Below are 22,766 nucleotides of genomic sequence, written 5' to 3'. Positions count from 1 at the left end.
AAAGAGAGTGAAGGTCCCCACTGGCATCTGCCAAGGCAAGTGCTGGTGTCTGTCAGGATGGAGAAATACCTTCAGGTCCTGATCTGTTCCTCAGGGGAACTCGTCACACTCACCTCCCCAGTAATTTAAAATACGCTTAGGAAAGAATATTATAACACAGTGTTTAAATAAGCATTTAATTAGGATTCCATTAGTATTAATATTGCTTTCAATTCCAAAAAAGTTAATTTCCACTTCTTTGCAGATATTTCAAAGTACAATATTAACTTCATACAAAATGAGCAATTAAGCAAACACCATTATTTCACATTTTACATTCTTCAAAAAATACAAATTCATATTTACTCTTTTTTGGGTTTTGGAGATGCTCTTCCTTTGGAAGTACTGTACCTGTAACTAACATCTTCACATTGCTCAATGTAAGCACATTTGTTCCCCTGTTTCATAGTTAAATAAACTCCTTTAATACCATACACACATTCTTGAAAAACTGGGGTTCTTTTATTCTGCCATCTCCAAGACCGCCGCCCAGCTCCCCACACGTGCCGAACACCAAACACGCCGCGAGCGGACAACCACTGTTCCCCCAGAGCTCCTGGTCTGAGGGGGCTGCGCAGCCCCCCCGCTGCCGGCCCGCGCGAGACAGAACCGCCACCACAACGCGCCCCAGAACAAGGGTCAGACAGACGCTCCGGCTCCGTAAGCAAGTGGAAGGACACAAAGCTACACAGCAAGGAATACCAGCTACTGTAACTACGGTACTGCAAAAACATACCCTTGATTTTGCTGAAAAAGATCGTATGAAAAAAATTTCTTTTAAGAAAAAGTAGAAACTGCATTTATTTGAGAAAGTGTACACTGCATAATGAACCAAATTTTGGCCAGCTTGCACACCACCAAAAGCATGGTGTGGGATTTTTAAACTAGTTCCAAGAACACACACACTCACACTATGTACACTACTACATAAATATCCAGTTTAATTTGCATTTCTCAGTGCAGACACAGAATCCAACTTCTAGAACATATGATATATATCAAGACAAGATGCAAAAAAGTTAAAAGTTCAGCCCTGTCCATGAGTATCAACTACAGGTAACATTTATAAAAACTTGACATTGTTTCCAAAATATGTTACGGAGAAAATAGTGTACAATTAAAAACTATGCGATCAGAAATTTGTAGGGTTTATTAGAGACATGCCTTTTTTTTTTTGCCTTGCAGTCCAAATTGACTCTAGCAGTTCTGCCCAGCCAGCTCAGATCACTAACGCCACGGACTTGTCACCCACAGGTCTCAAAGCATTTTACAAAGACAAGTTTCACTGTCCTCACTTCACAGGTAGCAAACCGAGGCACGGAGAGGTTAAGTGACTCGCCCAGGGTCTCACAGCCAGCCAGTGGCAGAACAAAGGATGTGACACCAAGACCCCGTCTGCTCTACATCACAGACCTGGCTGCCTCTCATCTCGGTGGCCAGCTGGGCTCCCCCTCAAATCAGGAACAGCTTTTCATCTCCAAGGTCAATCCCACCTTAACTGATCTCCCCCAGCAGTTCCGCGACCAACAGGCCAGTCGTTAGCTCGCCCCAGCCTTGTTTGTAATTGGTGCAGGAAGAGTACTGTAAACAGTTTAACAACGTCGCTGCAGTTGCAAAAACAATATCTGGGAGGGCTGCAGAAGCGCCATCCTCCACGAAGTAAGGCAGAGAACATGACATCAAAAACGATCTCGCGAAGACAAATTCTAAAGGTGCAACATGCCCGTTTCAGAACAGCTTGTCGCTTCTCCGGGAGAAGGGACGCACCCCAAGAACACGGCGGTGTCCAACGGAAGTGACGAGCAGCCCGCCAGAAAGCGTGAGAGAAAAGGCTTGCGAAAGCACAGTGCTCTCAGTGGAGTATTTGCATAGATCCGACGTTCACTAATGGTGCATAATCCCTGTCGGGGACAGGCGGGGAAGGGCAGCGTGTCGCTGAGCTACTACATCTATTCCGTTAGACAGACACAGACAGACTGACCACACGGGACAAGGATCTTTAGCTACAAGTATTGCACCAAGTTAAGTGCTCATCTTTGCACACCCCTGTTAACTTTTACTCAGAGCAAAAATAAACTTTGTGAAAGTATATACAAAAGAAATTGCAGCAATTGGGTTAAAGATAAAATAACCTAAAGTGCATTTTAGATACCAGTATGAGGTTCTGCGAACTAGTCTTTCTGGACACAGTCAGCATTACAGAAGTGCCCAATTCGTACTTTGTCCTATATAATTCAGTACCAGCGTTTCAACAGTGCTGATTTTCCACCCCTCTACCATCTACAAGCGTGAAAAGCAACTTCTACAGCCTTCGACTCACGCCAAGTCTGCTTGTGTGGGTCCCTGCTTGGCGGCTAGAGCTACCGACGCTGGCGATCTGACCCGTTCTACATGTCTAAGCTTCTGCACCCATCTAGAAACTGTACGCAACCAAGAAAATCCCCACGAGCCAGAAAACAGCAAAACCTTTAACACCGAACGACCCGGAGCAGTGCAGTTTTGCTCTCTGACTGATAATTAAAGGGGTTCATGACACGCAGACTTCGTGGCAGGAGGGCACGCTGTTCTCAGAGGCTCCAGCGTATTAACAGAACGTGCTTCCCTTAGGGAATCCAGCGTCTTACCAGATCTGCAACAGTAGAAACTCTCCCCTTCATTAAACACGTAATTGTGAATATGCTAAATGCTGGGGCAACAAGGGGAGAAGGACAGAAAATTCTGTGGCATCGAGGAATCTCAGGGCTTTGCTGCGCCTGCCCTCTCCTGCCAGCTGCTCATGGATCCCCTCCCACCCCCGCGGGTTAACGACCCCCCCGGCAGCACAAGGTTTGATCACACAGCACTGGCGAAGATGCAAATGTCCACTGTGAAATGTATCAGATACATGCAGCACGGAACACTCCGGAAAGCAGACCAACAACTAAACAACAAAAGCACACACCTGTACAACGCAACCGGGTGGGACGCAGGTCCACGGCGCAGCGGCCTCGTACGTTCACAGAACCACGCTGCTCTTGCCTCGTTACGAGCTCTTATTGTTATAGACCTGATGCACATACAAGAGGGTAACGGCAAACCCAATGCACCTAGAAGTCAGCATACACTTGGAGCACGTTGCTTTTGCTAGGAAACACCAATAGAAAACAGTAGCTGTGAAGAGAAACAGCAGAGAGGTCAACCTCTGCCCCACCCCGAAAGGGTGCGTGCAGCACCACCCTGCTGCCAGTCACCACACTTCCCAATCAGCTTCCGATTTCAAAGCCTTTGGTAGATTCTTCTACTCGTTTCTGTCACAAAAGAGTTTCTGAAAATGCTATCTGGTCCAACCAGAAGCATGTTTTAGGCGGACTAAGTCATGAGTAGCAAAAGTAGCATGGAACAACACCTCCCTGAAGGAGGGGAAAGCTCCCAAGAGGTTGCTAAATCCCCCAGCTGTCACATTTCAGGCCACATCTGGTACCCTCGTCCCCGTCGGAGAAAACCCCACAGCTCCAGGGGAACCTACGTGCTCCGGCACAAGCAGTCTCACATGCAGACACACATCCACTCACCCTCAAACACCACGACCGCACAACACCACGGGAGAGGCGCGAGGGCCCTGGCAGCAGCCCATGCCCGGGACCCCCCGTAGCCCCCGGCACCGCCTGCACTCCTCCAGAGCAGAGCTCTGCGCCGGGTAGCTGAGGGGACTCGGCCCTCTGAGGACAGTCCCAGCCACCCAGGCTTGAGACCATTCCTTCTGCGTTCAAAGCAGTTCCTGCTGCCATGCAGCCAAACTGCATCACAAAATGAAGCTGTAGGAGAAAAACAAAGGGGGCCACCACCTCGCTGCCCTCTGGGGATCACCGTTAGGAGAACAAAACCTAAAACGCTTTGTTAATCCACGCTCCGGAATAAACCTTATTGCTGCAGGACCCGCATCCCCGCTGCGACAGCGCCGCACGGCACCACACCACGCGCCAACACACACGGAGAGGAAACACAATCAGCATGTTCCCGGCGCAGCCGGTGCCCCCGAGCTCGTCGCTGCAATGACCAACTCGACGCTCTGCCCTGCTGGGGCCACACGACGCTCCCCAGGCACAAGCACCCTTCACACAGTCTCTCCTCCCCGCGTTCGCCCCAGCGGGACACAGCTCCACCCTTCCACACTTCACAGCTGGAAGCAAGTTGTCCCAGAGGGGAACAGCCGCTCCCCTTCAGCCCGTCCCCATCCGTGCCGCGGCAGCGCGTTCGCACGGGAGCAGCACGCGAGATCACTTAAGCCACTGTCTCGGCTAAGGCTGTGACCGCGGTGTTGGTAAGGCCACACAGAGCGTCACAGGAGGGCTACAACACCCGCTAATCCTCCGGCATCCCGGGAGGTCTGGCTGCAGCCTCCATCCTCCCCCCAGCAGGTGCAGGGAGCAGCTGGGATCGAATGCAAAGAGCAAAAGGTCTCTGTCCACAAGGAGTTCGCATTCCTAGGTCAGTGCGCAGAGACACTCCACGTTAATTGGCTTGCAGTCATCATCTTTGCATCTCACTAATGACAACACTGTAAACTGAATAAAGACTATTTAATATTCTTTTCTTTAACACAAAGAGACTGACAGCCAAAGCCAGAAAGATGGATAAAACACTATAAAATTACATCTTTTAAAATAATGCAGCATAAATAAACCATTTAGAATGAGACTGCATTTATTGCAACATTACAGGCTTTTTGGTGGAAGGGGGGGTTTGTGTTTTATTTACCCTGAGTAGGTTAGAATATAGACTTTCAGTTTGATACGAAAAACTACTATGTTGCGTAACATCTTTTAGTCAAGAAATAGCCCCGTGCACAAAAAGCTGGCATTGCAGTAGGTTGGAGGCAGATTCAGGCAGAAATTATATCACTTAACAGAAAAAAAGGAAGCATTTATGGACATCTGAAGGATTGACTCACTGAATTCAAACTGAATTTATGTTGAATCATTCTGAAAATTGTCCTAGCGTTGTTCTTGACAAAAGATGAGAGGAACCAGCAAAGGCACCATGCTCCTGATTAAACAGTCACGGGGGTTAAGAGGATGACTTGCTTCTGAACAGAGCCGAGTAAATCAAGAGAGCAGCAGGCACCGACCTGACTACACCTGGGACTCACTGCATCCTTCAAAGAGGCAAAGAAAACACCCTCGAGCCTGCGCAGGCAGGGGCTCTGATTGCGTTTCCGTGTTGTGAAACAGCGTCTGCCATCACCACGCTTACGTCCTCATGAAATTAAGTGATCAGATCCATCAGGAGCACAAGGTACTTGTGCTCCACAGAAATAAACTCCCCAAAAGTTTCTGTAGGCTTTAGTAACAGCGTTAGTACAAAGCAAACCCAGGCATCAGCTCCCAACTCAGCGATGCGACAATCGCATTGCAGTAAAATTGCGGATAAATCATCTTCTACTATTAATGCCATTTTCTACTACAGCAAATTCCTTTCCTGGGCTCCCCTATAGTGCATGGTTAGTATCAGACATAGAGCCAGAAGAAAATTACAGACCCAAGGAGTTGTAACAAAGACCCACTTGCTGCCAGTACCTTAATCCTAAACATAAGTGATGTGCAATTGGAGACAAACTAACCCCCCATTTTCTTTTTAAAATCTTTTTGCACACGAGTAACCTTAACTTCTGTGTTCACATATGACAAGCAAAAGTGACAGACAGTGCAGCCAAAACAGTTCATATATAACTTAGCTTTTTTTTTTTACCTTTTCTTTTTTTAGATAGATTCTCAAAGATGGATGTACCTGGGACATGACTAAGATGACATCTGTGAAGCAGAAATAAGCCACAAAACTTCCAAAGAGGAAGGAAAAATAATTGATCCTTCAGTTTCTGCTTCTAAGGAGAAGGGTTTTACCCTCTGGGTGCAAAGGAAAATCTGGAACATCTTCACTTAGAGAAGCTGCTATTCAAACCGATTTCTTCCTCACCCTGCAGTAGTGCTTCAATTGGAATTACATTGGATGGGGTTTCAGGGCTTTGGAGGGACAAGAAGTCCGATACATCCATGGCACTTAATGTTTCAGTCTGTGAGTCTGAAGGGTTAACTATCTGACTGCTCTGCCCACACGAAGGAGAAGGGGAAGAGGAAGGAAAGGTCTGAGGCTGCAGCTGGGGAGCTGGCTGCTCCAAAGCTTTTGATTCAGGTGAGGAACATTCCTTCTTAACTGTGGCTTTGTCCTTGGCAGAGTCTCGGCAGGCACACTGACACTGGCAGGCCTCCTCCTGCTTTATAATAATGACAGGAACACTGAGACCAATCTGCTGAACAGGGTTTCCTGAAGGTGAAACAAAGACAAAACACAACAGAACTACATAATTTCACAGCAGGGAGACACAAATCATCTTTGTTAAATTAGATCGTATGGACCTAGCAGCAGCGGTTACATGTTATTTTGTTCAGGCACAATGAGTATCTCTAGCAGATGATAAATAAGAAAAAAGTGGCAGGTACTCTCTGCTGATGAGCAACCTGTTCAGGCTGAACCCAGGCATTAGAAGTCTGATCTAAATTTTTTTACACAGCACAGTATGTCTCTTCTGTGACAACCACTGTAACTTTTACAGCATCAAATCCCATACAGTGGCGTTCAAACACCGCAGTCCCTCCACACCAATCTTTGAAGATGGTGATGTAACATCACGCTGGCAATTCTACTCCTTGACACCAACACAGGTATTTTCCTGCTCATTTTCTCCAGCCTGCTTTCGTCCCATCTTGCTTCTCGTGCTTCCTCCTTACTCCTCCTATGCGGCTCTACTTGCCTGGCTTCCTTTCTCTTTTAAAATTTAAGTTTTAAACTCACCTGATCTCTCTTGACTCTGATTCATCTTTGCAATACAACAACACTGTGTAAGACACGTTATGGAACAGAACTTCTACAGTTGTGTATCATTTTGATGAATCTCTGATTGTGCTTACCAAACACAACTGCTAAAGAACTGATTAAGTTTACTAGTTTACTACCTGTTTCATGTCTTCATTTAAAAGAACAGAAACCACATTATGTCCCTGCATTTCCGTCTTTTATTCTTCTATGTAAGTTCCATTAAAATACCATTTTAATGAATACAGAATCTGACTGTGAACCTGATTATCTTACAAGTTGTTAGAGAAGCAACTACAGGGCAGATCTCAGCACAAACCTACAAGTCTACAGCAGACTGCACTTAAAACTTCGGGAAGGTAAAAAAATGAAAGGACTTTCTTCAACAAAGCTGTCATTGTAGTAAATAAATTGCAAGCAATAAAATCACCACAAATGCTGGTCAAGCTAACAGTACTACAAACAAACAGAGAAAGAGAGAAAAGCACGTTCAGCATCAGGCTTACCTGTGTTGCCAGCTACTGGTAACGCAGTGGTAAAAAAAACCTTTTCTACTACTTTTGGAACTTGTGGCTTTAAAGAAAAAAAAAAAAGAAAAATTGTGAGTGGATTCCAATCAAATTGCTACTGTTCAAATTCTAAACAGCCGCAATGAAAAGAAACAGCTATACACGTACTCCAAAGAGAACACACAGGAAAACTAATAAAAAACTAGAACGTTTAGCTTGGCTCTGGGCTAGGTTCCGGCTATCCCAAAACTCAGAGTATCATTTCAGTCTCAAGGACGGGGAATAACCACCCTCGGCACTACATGCTGTTAACACAGCTTGTGGTTTCTGACAACCGAAGGACTGAATTCTTAAAAACCTGCTGTGCTTGCTCATACTGCTTGTACCTGCAGCCGTTCACTCCGACCATCTGCAGCTGGGTAAGCCCAGAGGTGGCAACAGAATTCTTAAAGATAAAACACCTGACGGCTCAGCTCTCCAGATTTACTGGAGAACCAGAAACATTCTGTTCTCCCAGAAAACCTTTCATTATCTTCATCAGGCTAAATTTACAAAACATCTAAACACAAACTTTACAGAGTCTTTTGTGCTTCTGTTTGTCAAAAATAAGAGACTAGAACCCACATATATTCTCAGGCTATGTCCTGGATAAACCAAGCCAATACCTGCTGTGAGAAGTCTGTCACGGGGGAAAACGAAGAAAGCAAGTTTCTTCTGCACCCTGGATTTCTTGATCTATTTTCTACTTATTTCTCTATCTGGTTTAGGGGTTGCATTGGTGAGACGTTTATACATATTAACATGATAAGCATTATACAATACCGCATCCTGCTTTGTATCTTACAATTACAGGTTTGATCCCCTTCCTTTTCAAAAGCAAGGGCTCTAGGAGGAAGAGATGGTTCGAGCTGTTTCAAAGCTGTGCTGGTGATACTAACCATTTGTTCGTGGCTTTGCGGAGAACCAGTGGCACCATTTAAGATCCATTGTAAGTTTTGCTCTCCCATGACAATGCTGGACTGCAGAATAGCGGTGCTCTGAGAAGGAGTAATTGTTATGGTTGGGTTACTGGTCAGAACAGGGTTGGCGCCCACAGGCACAGTCTGAACTACAGCTGGCAGGGGCTCAGTGGCACTCGGCGCTGCCGGGGCAGACGCCCCAGCCACCACTGACAGTCCTTGCACGATGGGCTGCGGCGGTGTCTGAGTGTGCTGCAGGAAGTCGGGGTGACTGGCTGCAAACTGTGTGCTGTGAGGAACAGGCACTTCTGGGGATTGTAAAACAGTTGCAGGATTTCCAAACGCAGCTTGCTGTGAGCTGGTCCCTACGGAGGAGGGAGCAGCGGGTGCTGCTGAGGCTTGTAGTGCTGAGTGCGAAGGCTCAGAGATGCCGAGCTGCAGAACAAGCGGAAGAGACAACGATGCTGAGTCTCCTGCAGAAGGCGGAACAGCAGTGACCGAGTCTGCGTCGCCATTGAAACCTTCAATCAAGGCAGCTGCCAAAAGAAACAAGGAAAAAATATAAATACATCAGTTCTCACAAGATCTAAATAAACTTTTTCAATGAACTTATCAGCCGACTGATAGATTTTTGTGAGGTAAAGCATCACCACTCTCGCATCTTCAGACTAGTGCTCAAAAACATTTGACACTAGACTGCGAAATCTAAAACTAGGTCCAAGTTCAGGACACTGCTAACACTGAACGCTACACACAAGCTGATCAGCCTCATTAGCCCTCTCTAAGAAGCCTTTTTATCAGGCGGGTTGCGCAGCTACATCAAGAGAGGAAGCGTGAAAACAACACTTATGTGGAAAGTCCAAGAGCATCAGTGTCAGCATTGTACGACAACGTGCTGGAAACCCTCGGCCAGCTCCCCGTCACTGTCCAAGGGTTACGCTGTCTCCGAGTATGATGCATTGCAAGACAAAAGAATTTCAACAGTGAGGTTAAAGTTCTGTTTGCTACTTAAGAGTTCGGTGGGGCAGTAATCTTCAGTCTGAAATGCTGAATTAAGTATGTGCATGCAGAGCAGGAAAATGGTCAGAAAGCTCCTTCTCGAAATAGCGCAGATACAGTTTGTACCTGTCTGCTGAGAGTCGTCCTGACTTGCAGTGTGATCTGGGCTCTGAAACATAGACTCAAAGATGCTTGCTGGTGAGATTGTGCTAAGGTCTTGTCCGTGTGTCTGGCAAACAGAAAATAAAGACATCGGATAACGTTACATCTCAGGTCCTCAAACTTTGCACAAAACCCCATCAAGCAGCGTATGAATGTCAGAAACACCTCTTCAATTAACCAGCCACCTTTGGGAAAGGCAACATATTCCACTTACCTAGTGTAAAATGACACTTAGTTTTAATTACCCACAATCAAATTTACTAACATAATGAGCAAATCCTTACAAAAACAAGTAAGTCCTTCAAAAGTAAAATCTATTCTTCTGCATCCACAACTTGTTTAACCATTATTTCTTGTAATATTCTGTTAGAAACAGAAACAGATATTAATTTGTTCTTGGCTGTTTGTGAGACCTTTTCTGGAGCAGAAACAAAACAGCTCCGCATAGATTATATCCTGGACTATGCACTACTGTCACCCACACTGCTCTAGGAACAGAATGTATTAAAAAGCTCTGTACTGCTTTCACATGGAGGCACAAAAGAATGACACAGTCCCATCAATATATCATTTTCCTCTATGTAAAATTTAAGCTCAGTCAACAGTTATCAATAAGCAAGAACATTATCATGGTAAAATCAGACACAGAGCCTTTAAACACAGGTTGGATTAAGCACTACATATTTTGGAGGAAAATCCGTCTCTTTCACTTGGTTATTCTGCTTTTAGACAGAAATATTTATTTTTTGTTCCAATATTCCAAAAAAGACAGCAGTAATATGTCATATTTACAGGCTCAATAGGGTGTGTAAGAAACATACATGTTTTTGTCAAGAGAGAGCCTCCTGCACACCGCCACAAGACACACAAAAAAGCCATATTTGGTACATCGAAAGCAATTCTATCCAAGGTGACCATTCTGTGAAAGAGTGCATCGCCTCCACCAGCGCAATGGAAGCCTGAAGCAGAGTGTGCTGGAGGCCTGAACAAGCGAAGCAGAAGCCCCCAGCCGTACACATCTAATCTGCTGTGTTCTAGTTGGCAGGACAAGCACATTGCCAGAAAAAAGCAAAACTCAAATTAGGGGTGAGGCAATTCCAGCACAGTAACTCACTGGGTTAGAGCTCTCCCGCAATTCTGAATCTGTTGATATGAGGCTTAAGTCACTCAGACAAAGTGAGTGGCTTGTATCCTGTAAAGAAGAAAAAGAAATTGAGTTATACATTAAAAAAAAATAGTTTCAGAAGTGTTTTAAATTACTTTTTAGTGTCCACACAATTCTGCCTACACAGAATTTTTTTACCTGTGACTCGAGTCTCAGTTCTCAAATCAGTATTACTAAGCAGAGGAGATTCAGTAGCTATCAAGGACTCTTAACATCTTTCCCATTACTTCCAAGAACTTAATAAGCTAGAAATTTAAATTAGCACAGGAACAAATCAGCCTATAGAAAACAAAAACCTTAAACCTTAACCATTAGTATTTATTTTACTTCACATGCTTATTACACAGTATTGATTAAAACATAAGAATCTACAAGGAATGCATGATAATATATGTAATTGCCTATAAACTTGTGTCGATACGTCACGTACTTGTTGAAGCAGCATTAGCCCAAACATTCATTTTAATGCTATTAAACTGAATAGACAAATTTAGATCAGCTTTTCTAAATAAAACTTGGTAACCAAATACGATGCTAGAAGTTTCAGAAATACTGATCCCACTGTTCATTATCAGCACACTGTAACACAGCATATGAGAATAAACCCTACACTGCCAGGCCAAACGCCAGCAATCTCAGAATTGAAACTGAATTCTCGGTTCAAAACAGAGGCACCCGTGGGTTTCTTCATGGGAGACAGGGCATCAAGTAGTTACAGATCCCTTTGAAAATCCCAGCCTTAAGTGTTATACCTTTAGAACAAGGCACCGACCAAATCATTTTGGTTTTATTTCCATCTAACACAGAAGTATTAGGAAGAAGTGCTACCAACCTCAGATACATTGTTGTTGGGAAGTGCATTATAGGAATGTCCTTTCTCATGACCCTTCATGTGACTCTTGAGACTGTACTGGGTACTAAAAGTCTTCTCGCAGCCGTTACTGGGACAGAAGAAGGGTTTCTCCCCTACAGGCACCACAAAACACATATAACAAGCTTACAAACATTATATCAGACACGGACTTTTAAAGTGCCTAGGAGAGTAACAGTATTTTATAGAAACAAGATTGTTTAATGCCACTTCACGCGCTCAGCATTCTTGGGAGCCCTGCAGATAAAAGCTTCCATTTTACCCCATGAACCGACACAAGAACACAACATTTCATTTTTATGAATCATTATTGATATATTCGTGAAACATGTTGATGAAATTCAAGACCTGTCAAGCATAAATGGAATATTGGGGATTGCCCTGACCCCGGTGCAGGACCTTGCCCTCGGCCTCGTCAAAGGTCGGAGGTTCTCCCGGGCGCACTCCTCCATCCTGCCCAGGTCCCTCGGGATGGATCTCCTCCTCCAGCGCGCCGACCGCACCACAGCTCGGTGTCACCCGCGTATTGTATGTAAGTGTTAATACATATTGGGATTCTGAGAGTTAGTATAAACTGAGTAAGCTCAACTGAAGAAAAAACAAACCCTTGGGACTTACCAGTATGTGTCCTAACATGGGTTTTAAGGTGGTGGCTTGCAGCAAAAGCCTTTCCACAGCCGTCATGCTCACACCTGAATGAGGCACCACAGAAGAGTCAGCATCAGGCTTCTTCAATGCATTAGCTAAAACCCTAGATGATGCTTTGCAAGAGTCCCAGGACTGAAGAACAGGCCCAATGCAATGCTGATCTGCATTAGTAATCAGGTATCCCCCAGCAGCTGCTGTGCACGCTACACAGACTATAGCAGGGCTCTGAACAGGACTTTGAAATTCAAGTCTGAAGTCAGCATTTGGGGGGGCCTCCTTCATGGAACGAACATTGCATCACAGCAGAGAAGCAGCAACAGGTTTTAAAAACATGCTCACGGTGGCACACGTGTTTATGTTTAAAAAACAGCTTGACTACTGTCTTTGAAGGGAGTAGTTTCACCCACTGTTACAGGCAGCTGTAGAACAAACATGCTCAAAGGCTAGCCGCCTTTCACTTTTTCTCATGAGAATAGTTTTTCATTCAGGACAGTAACAGCTGCCTTTTGGCACAGGTGGCCCATTACCCAAGTCCCACAGAAATCAAAACTGCCATCCAGCAACTTACCGAAATGGCTTTTCTCCTGTGTGTGTTCGAATGTGCTTCCTCAGGTCACTGTGCGTTGTGAAGTATTTACTGCAGCCTTCTGATTCACAGTTAAACGTTTTCCCCGTGTGAAGCCTCTGATGTGCTTTCAACCTAAAAAGCACGCCAAAAAATCCTTCTTATGACTTGCAGGACAAGACAGCCCCTGCCTGAGGCGAGCCATTCATTCCCATGTGCAGGACAGGATCAAAGGCTTAACACAGTCTGAATTGAAGGTAACTAGCTTATGAAAGTAACTGATATCACTTCCGAAGTCCCCGAGCAAATCTGAGAACCCCCTGAGTTTGCGAACCGTTTTCAATACTACTGTAATACAAATAAGCCAAGTATGTCATCACAGGTTCTGTCATCCTACTCTACACACTTGGGGGGGTTTATATTCATACCTGTACCTGGAAGAAGCACAACAACTGTATTCAGACACAAAGAAAAAGTAGATGCAACTTGCAAAACAGCAACAGCCACACCTGCAAGGGCAATAGGCAGACTTCCTACCTGTACAGTGTATTGAATGCCTTTTCACAGCCCTGCACATCACATTCAAACGGCTTTTCCTTAGTGTGCACTCGAACGTGGATTTTGAGGCTGTAGGAGGTAAGAAAGGCCTTGCCACAGCCTTCCTGATTGCAGACAAAAGTGTATTCCCCACGATGTGTCTTCTGGTGAGTGCGCAGGTTTCCGGCAGTGCTGTAAGTGCGCGGACAGCCCTCAAAGGTGCACTGGTATCTCTTAACCTATGAGACAAAATGCTGCATACTTAATTTTTAAGCATTTCTGGAATCCAGACAGGGTAGAATGGCAGTTAAACATCAAAGACAATGGAATAGATTTTGTCCAAGGAAAAAGAAAAAAAAAAATCGCCATTTAATTATCAGATAGTTTAATATTTCTGCTGCCCTATGTGAGGAGGGAGCAGCACACACTGGAAAACAGGCTGACTTCATAGAAGTAATCTTATAGAAGTGGGGAAAAAAGGAAGAACACAATTTGAAATGTTTCTAGCTAAAAATCTGATAAAGTAGTTGGAAAAGGCGCCAAGAGGCTACCAAAGCTACCTGCTATTCCCACGTGCAGCACCTGCCTTTCACTCGGGTGCTTCTAGCAGAGCTACCTCTTTGTGGAGGAAGACAAGGGAAAACGTACTTTCACAACCTGACCCTCAGAAGCACTGCCCTGTGCGCTGAATTCCCATTAACACCTTGAATGAGAACTACAGCTTTCACCATCTCCTGTGGTCTAACCATCAGTCCACTTACTACTTCATTTTATCTCAAAAGCAGCCTTCACTGTGCCTTGTTGTTCTCTTCTGCGTTTACTGAAACAGTCAATGCTGAAGTGTAACGAATCAAACAAGGTGCTTTGCATCGAAAGGCAAGTGTCAGAGATCTCTCAGCCAGCTACCCAGATCACCAGGAACCATTTCACATTGAAGTGGATTTGGTACCTTCCCAGCTTCTGCAACAGGCAGAAAGAGACCACGTAGAAGCTTCCAGTGTGCAAGCTGTAACGCTTAATTAAATCTCGTTCTCTGTTGTGAAGTAGAAGGAATAAGCCATCTGATATGCTTGAATAAATTTATCTTCAACATTAATTATCAGACTGACGGCTTTTATTTGACTGTTGCAGTTGAGACACCTTAACATCTAAAAGTGGTTGTAGAGCCCAAGAGAGGACCTGATGGCTGACCAGCAAGAAGCAGAAGAGTATTCCAAAAGATGTTGATTTGGAAAGGTTTAGAAAGGCAATGCAAACTCACAACAGAGGAGCAGGAACTTGCAGATTTAGTCTCCTAACAACTAGTCAGGAAGATAATATAGCAGGACATAAGCCAGTAATTTTCCTCTTTTCCAAGGCACAAAGCACCTATCCCCCAGTACTTAGTATTACTGCTTAGAAAAGGCTGCAGACTGCCTTCAAAAAACAGATACTGATTGTGGGTTGATACCAGGAGAACCTGATCAACCTATACATAACCTATACATAACCTATACATAACTGATGTGTAACACTTACGGACTTCTACCCAACTCATGACCCAACAACTGTTCTTTTTTTCTTTATATACAGCCACCAGAAAAGAGCAATTGATAATCACGGGTCTTCACTACCACAGCTTGGAAGCTGAGAACAGAATAACGTGGGATGCCTTCACCTATAGTCAGGTGAGTATAAAATCACTTTATTTGAAGTCATGCTCCTCTCAGAACAACGGGAATTGAGGTAGATGTGTTAAGTAGGAGTAACACCAAAACCACATCGTTCTTGGTATGCCTAATTAAGAACTGAGCTTTTTTTTTAATCCTTCCATAAAATTACTAACCTGATTAATGCTTTGTGTTTTTTTCATTTACGTGATACTACAATGGGCCCTCAGTAAAACCACTATAAGATCTGTAGATGGCTTTCTGAAACACAGTTGTGTTTTGTCCAAAACTTGTCTCCCATTCATGTACTACAACAGCACAAGGATAAGGACAGTCGCAGGGATCTGGAACACTTTATTTATTATGCAGGCAGGTGTTGGCACTGTTGAAGGGCATATCAGCGCTATATGGTCCAAAGAAAGGTACACACCTTCAGGTTCTCCTTCTCAAATAGTCCCAGTAACTGCCCTTAGCGGTGCCAACTTGAGCCTCGCGCGCTCAACATTTCCTCTGAAGAACAGGCCCACCAGACCCTGCATCGCGTACCGGAGAACGGAGGCACCCCACGGGTGTTTCGCTGCATGCTTTCACTCCTCTCTCTATACAGGTTTAAGGCCTTTGGAACAGGCACTACAGAACGAGGGTCTACAGCACGAAGGCAGGCACCCCAGGGCTGCGACTGTCAGGTCACCCAGCCCCAGGCGCCACCCGTCCAGAAGATCCCTCTAGAAGGGTGGCCTGGGGAGCGGGATCTCGGTTAACTAAACCCAGCAGCCTCCCAGGAAGCACGGTGGTCATACAGTGCCCTGGCACGAACTCCTACCCAGTGTAATTTGGGTTCTAGATGGCTCTCCATGAGGAAAGAGAAATAAATAGTCTCAGTTACTCCCAACCTATTTTTAGGGACAAAATTGCCAGTAGGACCCCTCTAAGGGAGCTTTATAAAATCTGAGTCTATAGGAGCTGAGTGTAGTCCCAGTCTGTAGTCTCTTGATACCACAATAGGCTGGCATCTACCTTCGCCTTCCTGTGACAAAACCTTGGTATTTGGAGAATATTAAAGCAGGTTCGACATACAAGAGATCCTTACGCAGAGCACAGAACTATCATAACAATAAATCCAGACTATAAAATAACTACCAGTAGTTTTCATTTTGGCTAGTGCTGAATTCAGTTTCTGCCTCTCGCATTTCGTTGATGTTAACAGCAAATTGCTCAATGGAGATGAGTTTTCCAAGCTATTTATTATTAACACTTATCTTACTACTCCATTAATCCAGGGAGAAACTTTACTCTCAAATGCAGACTTCAACAGACAATTACACACCCAGGAACCAGTTCTCCATGCTTTTCCAATTTCACACGACATATGAGAAGCAACATTATCCCATAGAATTGTAACTACCATGAAAAACATTTAGCTGTTGCCAAGCACAGTAGGGGAAGAAAGAATAGTGGAAAGAAGTGACAGAGGGTGGAGAAAGAGCAAGTATAAAAAAAGCATTTTGCCCCAGTAAGATTGAGAGAAAATTACCAATACTAAGGGGCTTATTAAAAGTTCAGTAGTCTTACTGCCAAAACGCAAACACTTTTCCTTTTTCAAAATATCTTGCCCTGTTGAAGGGCCACTTCTTCCAATCCTCGCGACCTTCTCATCTAACAAGGAGGACTGTGGATTTGTTTGTGGCTTTTTGTTTTGTTTTTATAAAAAGGATGGGGAAGAGGACCTACTCTACAGTTCACTGTAACATGTTTAAATAATGTTTTAAAAAAAGCTGGTTAGGAGATATTAATTCAATTTCTTTTGATACTATATTTTATGTAAAATACACTTTTTCTCTTTATTTCTAAGACACTAGCTACCTAGGCTGCCTTAAGTACAGGAAACACAATGAATTCATACAAAAACATGTAGGAAAATGTCATGTTTGGACTCATGACTTGACAGCCTACCATGAAATTCACAATACAAGCAAATTCTAAACCTTTCTCCTCCTGTGATTCAAGGTTTACTGTCAGGCATTTAACTTACTACAGATGTGCTAGTCAGGAAATACACGTGTGCTAAAGCAACGCAAGAGGTCCCCTAGACCAAAACCAGCTATTAACCTTTGTGTCCGATTCTCCCTCGATTTTGGACAAGACAGCAAGAAGAGGAAAGATGAAAAACATCAAGTGTTTAAGTTGAACAAAGTACCTGGAGGATACGACCAACAGCAACGGGAAGAGTGTAGGAATAGAGCGGAAGGTTGGCGAGGAGGATTGTAAACACGCTCAGTGACCTGCGGCTGGGGTGTCAAAACACACACCTATCTCCCTCATTGTGGCTCGGTGGAACGTCTGCGCTTCGCTAACACCGGCCTGCGAGGGACTCGCAGGCACCTTATGGAACATCCTGGAGATTCCTGCCCTCTGGGGGAAGGATCAAAGCACGGTGCAAAACTACACCTGCGAAAATCCCCGATATAGACAGGTGAAAGCAGCAGGTTCGTGATCTTTCCTGTCTCCTCTTTCTGGCAAGCAAGGACTGAGCTCCGTGGTGCCTGTACAGGTCCCTGCCCGGGTGCTGCTGCCAAGATCCCCCGGGTCACGAGGTAACGAGAACAAATTTACTCTTTGCATTTCATTCGTGGTTTTGTGGTTGGTCCTGCCTGTGTCAGCTCACACAGAGAAAGAGATTTTGGAGGGCTTCACATTTTTATCTAGTCACTTTGCATTATTAGAAGCACCATACAGAGAAGGAAATAGTAATTTCACTGTAAAGCAACTTGCCCTTAATTTACAGCTCAAATCAGGTAAAAGTTATCAATAAATATCCAAGTGTTACAATGCAGTTACAACATAATTAAGAAGTTTGGTTGTGCTGAGTCAGCCAAAACGCAACAGCACAACTGGTAACACAGACACAAGGTCAGAAGGCACGCTTCATTAGAGAAGAAGGGGTACATTATCCTCCTCAGGGATCATCAGATTCAGTACAATTTATGTATTAGTAAATGTTCCCCGTTAAGAGTTTTAAGGCAGCCGGAAATCAGCATTTTACTGCATTACAGGACATTCTCCACAGCACTTCCCATAATACACAAATGACTTGACACAGGCATGACCTAAATATCACATGAGGAGTCTGTCAAGCTTTCTAGGTGTTTACATTTAGGTCTAGAAAGTGAAAGGAGAATATTAATTGCAGAAAAGGATTTGGTTCCTAGCTGCCAGTGCACGTGTTTAAAGGAAGATGGCAGTAACACTTTCGGTTTAAGGGCCTGAACTACGACAAAGGCCTTGCAGCACTCCCCCTTTTCCCAAAGGCCAAGTCTTTATTCCACTAATTATTCTGAGAAGGATACTGCAGACAGAAGCAATACTACCACCATGTTCTAAGCAAAATAAAACATTCTGTAAAGCAGCAAAGCATTTAATTCTCTTTTCACATTAGGAACATTAGCACATCAAATAAGCACTGATTATACACATAAAATTATGTAGATATTGACCATGACAGACTTGCAGTTACAGCAGCAAGTACTCAAGACGATCGCCATACGCAAGCAGCAACAAAAAAGAAACATGGCAGCAACAGGAAAAGCCACAGATGGCCAGGATACGAAGCATACAGAAACAAGTTGCCTTGAAGACAAAGGCTGTGGCTGCATCACACACGCTTTTTGCAAAGGACAGCGTGCGCTCTCTCCCAAGATGCAGAGGGAAGCTAAAAGAGTCTTAATTAAGCATCTACCTCAGAAGTAGGAACTAATTGTCCAATAATCAACAAGACTGGCAAAAGCAGAGCCTGACGCACTGTTCCGAAGTCTACTTAAACTGCTCAGTTTGCTTTTAATTCATCTTGAGTTTATGAGATACCCCTTAAATTGCTATTTTTTTCTGTGTCATCACTGAGCAAAAAAATTAATTAATTTGAAATACAAGACTATAATCACATTTATTCCTGCAGACAGAATTAGTGAGAGAAGTACAATATAACAAGAGAAAGCTAAAAAGTAATTAATGAAGTGTAAAACCCTCTTTTGCTTCATATATGTCAAAGACTGACCTGAAAATTTAAGACTTAATTTAAGAGTTATCTCAGTGTTAGAACTGCTACAGATGTTTCGGAAGCAGCAAAGAATTGGACTGCTGACTTTCAGAGATGAGTCAAATGTTCAGGGGTTTTAGAGCTTTCCCCTCCCCATCTCCAGACAACTTCTCAAGCATTTGGAACAGCAGGAGCAGCAGGACAGGAAGGGCTTTGACAAGAGGGAAGCGTGTTGCATATGCTTAGGGCTTATTTCCACTGCACGCAAATTATAGTGTAACTCCCCCTGGCCCAGAAAATTAATTCAAGAGATGGTAAATAAATTCAGATAAAGGATTTCGTTGGGAAATTCGAGATCTTACAAGCAAGCCTTTTTTAAAAAGGGAGGATGAAGAAATAAAGTCAGTTTAATTGCATATGCAGTCATCAACACCTGTTTAGCTAGTACATACTGTTCTCAGACACTACAGATTGCAAGCTTACTATCTTACAAAAAGAAAATATTTTTTTATATTCAAAAATTAAATATTTTAGCAATTAAGAAGGTAGGATAGAGCAGCTGGTAATATGAATAACAACGGAGCAAAAGGAGTTCCTTTGACCACGTGCTGGGCTTGGGCGGTGGTAGAGGGGAGGGGTCTACAGTGGTGGCCCCTGTGAGAAGCTTCTCGAAAGCTCCCCTGGCTCCAAGTCAGACCCGGGAACAAAAGCTGGGCCAGGGAAGAAGCAGCGGGGGGGGGGGGGGGGGGGGGGGGGAAGGTGTTTTAAGATACCATAAGGCTTCTCATTGTCCCATTCTGTCTGTTAAGTGTTGGTTTTGTTAGTGTTTGAATTAAAGTGATGTTCTTGTTTCTGTTCCCCTAACTAAGAGTCTGTCTTTTAGCCTGTGACTGTTTAAATGGGCAAGAGACCCCTCCCTGTCCTCACCTCCATTCCTGAGCCTTCTTGTTTAATTTTTCTCCTTCCCACCGCCAGGTGGGAAGGAGTGAGTGAATGGCTGCGTGGTGCTCAGTTGCCCTCTGGGCCTAAACCACGACAGACCTGAAGGGGCTTATATTGAACAAACCTCAGTCCACAAGTTCCATAATTGCAGAGCTGACCTCCTACAGCACCATTTCCTCACTGCCGAGCAAGCCATAATGAAGGTTCCCTGCTAATCTAAATTATTCAGAGCATTCAAACCCAGCTTCCTTTCTCAGCAAGGGCTCATTTCTGCAATTCTCTCTTACACTGAATATCAGTTACACAAGTAGTTGATACTACTACCACTGATACCAGCAGACACTTGTACAGATCATCCCTTATTTAACTCAGGCCAAAAGGAGCACAAAGTTGTCACTCTGTTGGTATTTCAGTCAACTCTGTGCTGCTTTTGCAGCTAAAAAGCAAGAATCCTAAGTCAGTCTGTACAAGCCCTCACCACTTTGCACGCAGGTGGAATTCATTACGGGAACAGAATTAAAAGTAATTGCCATTTTTAATACATAAGCTGACTTAAGCTTTCAGAATACAACAGATATTGAACAAACAGGTAGTTTAAAGCTTCCCTTATATTTTTCTCATAGTTTCCTTGTGAGTGACACGATAAAACTACAAGTAATTTAAAGTTTGGCATCTTAAGTTTCACACTTTAGCTGCCACCAACAGTCTGGAATTTAATCTGTAACTTGGACGTGCTTTTCTCAAGAATGTGGTTAACCACGGAATAACAGAGTTCATGTTCTTTTTAGTTATCTCTGAACTCAGGAAATAATTGCCCAACCAAAAGAAAAATAAAAGACCACTGAAATCACATATGCTACTAATATAAACACATTTTCAGTGCCATATTTTCCTATCTAGTGTGTTACCAGACGTCAAAAAGCGCTTCCCGGCTGCTTCACAAGAAGGCAGCAGGATATCAGAGTGAAAACTGAGGACACTCACAGCTTTGCTGCTGACCAACTAAGTGACTGTGGGAACAATTATGCCTGTCATCACAAAACACTACTATCCCTAAAAGTAACAGCAGATTTAATGGATTGCAATTCACTCTGCTACACAGTAACCTATAAGAACAAGGGAAACTTCTGTCTGCCGCCCAGCAAACAGCTTTAGAAAAACACATTTTCAAAGCATTTAAGGTCATCTGGCAAAAAGCACTCACAATAAGCACAAAATTCAGAATCGTATTTAGCTACTTACTTCTTTAAGCTTAGTTTCTGGGCATTCAGACTGCAAAGTGAGCGTTGCTCCTTCGATATTTCTTGGCATAGGAGTTGAACCAGGATTTATAGTTAAATGAATCTGATCTGGAGAAATAATATGTTGCACGTAACCCTGGGACATTCCTTCATGATCTGCTATTAAATGAAATCCTTCTTCATGACCCTCTGGTAAAAAAGGCAAGTGATCACCACACTGTCCTTCATCCTCATCATCTTCCAGCACACTGTGGTCCTGCTCTATTAGAACAGTTGTCCTGTCATAGACCATCCCAGATGATGAAGAAACCAGCCCGTTTTTATCAGCAAACCTCATCATATTGTCATCTTGGGCTAAATCATATTCCTCCACTTCATAGTAGATAACGTTGCCTTCAGGACTGTTCTCCCCCATGGCACACCGCCTCTCAGTGCGATATCGTGAAGTTACACCGTAACGACTCATCTGCAACACAAGGACGGGCGGCGGGGGGGGGTGTCAGGCGGCTCTGCCCCGCCGGGCCGGGCCCCGCTCCGCTCGCGGGCTCAGCGCCCTGCGGCCGGGCAGGGACACCGCGGCCCCGGCCACCGCCGGCCCGAGCGGTGTCGGAGGCGCCAGGCCGCGGCCTCCGCCGCGGGGACGCCGTCCCCTCCCCGAGCGCGGCGCTACCGCCGCCCGGCCCGGCCCCGCACTGCCGCGCCGCCCCGCGGGGAGCCGCTGCGGGGAGCCGCTGCGGGGAGCCGCTGCGGGGAGCCGCTGCGGGGAGCCGCTACTGGGACCTGCGCCGCCCCCCGGCCCGGGCACCGAGACGCGGCCCCGCCGCCCTCCCGCCAGCCCCGCCGCGCTCACCGAGCTCCCGGCAGCGGCGGCACCTCCTTCCCCGCCCCGGCGGCACCATGATTACCAGCACACTCACTTCCGCTTCCGGCCGCGCGCGGCCCGACGGGAGCGCCGCGCCCGCCGCGGGGCCTGACGGGAAGGGGCGGGGAGGCGGGCGCGGGGCCGCGCGTGCGCACTCGGCGGCGGCTGGGGCCTGTGCCGGTCCGGGTCGTCCCCACCGCCCCCGGCCGGGCCCAAGGGAAACAACCGGCCCCCCGGGCATGGAAAGGCGCGTTACCAGCGCCAGGAGGGAAAGGAAGCGGTGGTGCAGAGCAACAGGCCCCGGGTCGGGAACGGGCCGCGAGGGCTGCGGCCCAGCCTGGCAGCGGTGCAGCGGTGGAGGCACCGCACATGCACCCCAGCCAGTGTTAAAATGGATTTATAGCGTCAAAATGCAGTTACACGGTAGAAAAAACAGCCATTTCTACAATAACTGTCATAAGTTCAAAGTAGAGCACACGAAGCTAAGATGGGTTTCCCTCAGTGCTCCCCTTTTACCTCAGCATTTTCAAAAATAAGTCTTAGGGTCCCCGTTGGACAGGTCACGGCAGCTGCTACCGGCCATGGGCACCCTGCGACGGACAGCAAACGCCTTCCCAGGTTACTCGGTATTTTCAAAGTCAGGGTTCTCCTGGGGTGGAGGCCTCTGTTCCTCTCAGCAGCACCCGCCTCTCCCCCACACCCTTCCCACCATCTGCCAGGCACCCCTGTACGCACC

At 45.3% G+C, this 22,766-nt stretch overlaps 1 protein-coding gene across 2 annotated transcripts; it reads right to left on the bottom strand.

Moving 5' to 3' along the window:
* Positions 1–162: 162 nt before the first annotated feature.
* Positions 163–22,104, bottom strand: MTF1 (metal regulatory transcription factor 1). Of its 2 annotated transcripts, none has more exons than XM_074807413.1 (11): positions 22,019–22,104; positions 21,170–21,634; positions 13,304–13,542; positions 12,770–12,901; positions 12,172–12,245; positions 11,515–11,648; positions 10,632–10,709; positions 9,482–9,584; positions 8,336–8,892; positions 7,395–7,461; positions 163–6,339 (listed from the first exon to the last, which is right to left on the bottom strand). In XM_074807413.1, exons 2-11 carry the CDS (start codon positions 21,632–21,634, stop codon positions 5,951–5,953), a joined length of 2,238 nt encoding a protein of 745 aa, XP_074663514.1. In that variant the 5' UTR covers positions 22,019–22,104; the 3' UTR covers positions 163–5,950. The 2 variants fall into 2 exon arrangements, with proteins under 2 accessions (XP_074663514.1, XP_074663515.1); XM_074807414.1 differs by having other exon boundaries at positions 6,075–6,289.
* Positions 22,105–22,766: the final 662 nt, after the last annotated feature.

Source organism: Strix aluco, chromosome 26, assembly GCF_031877795.1.
Source record: "Strix aluco isolate bStrAlu1 chromosome 26, bStrAlu1.hap1, whole genome shotgun sequence".
Taxonomy (NCBI): Eukaryota; Metazoa; Chordata; class Aves; order Strigiformes; family Strigidae; genus Strix; species Strix aluco.
The sequence above is the reverse complement of the archived record's forward strand: the minus strand, read 5'-3'. Positions and strand labels throughout refer to the sequence as shown.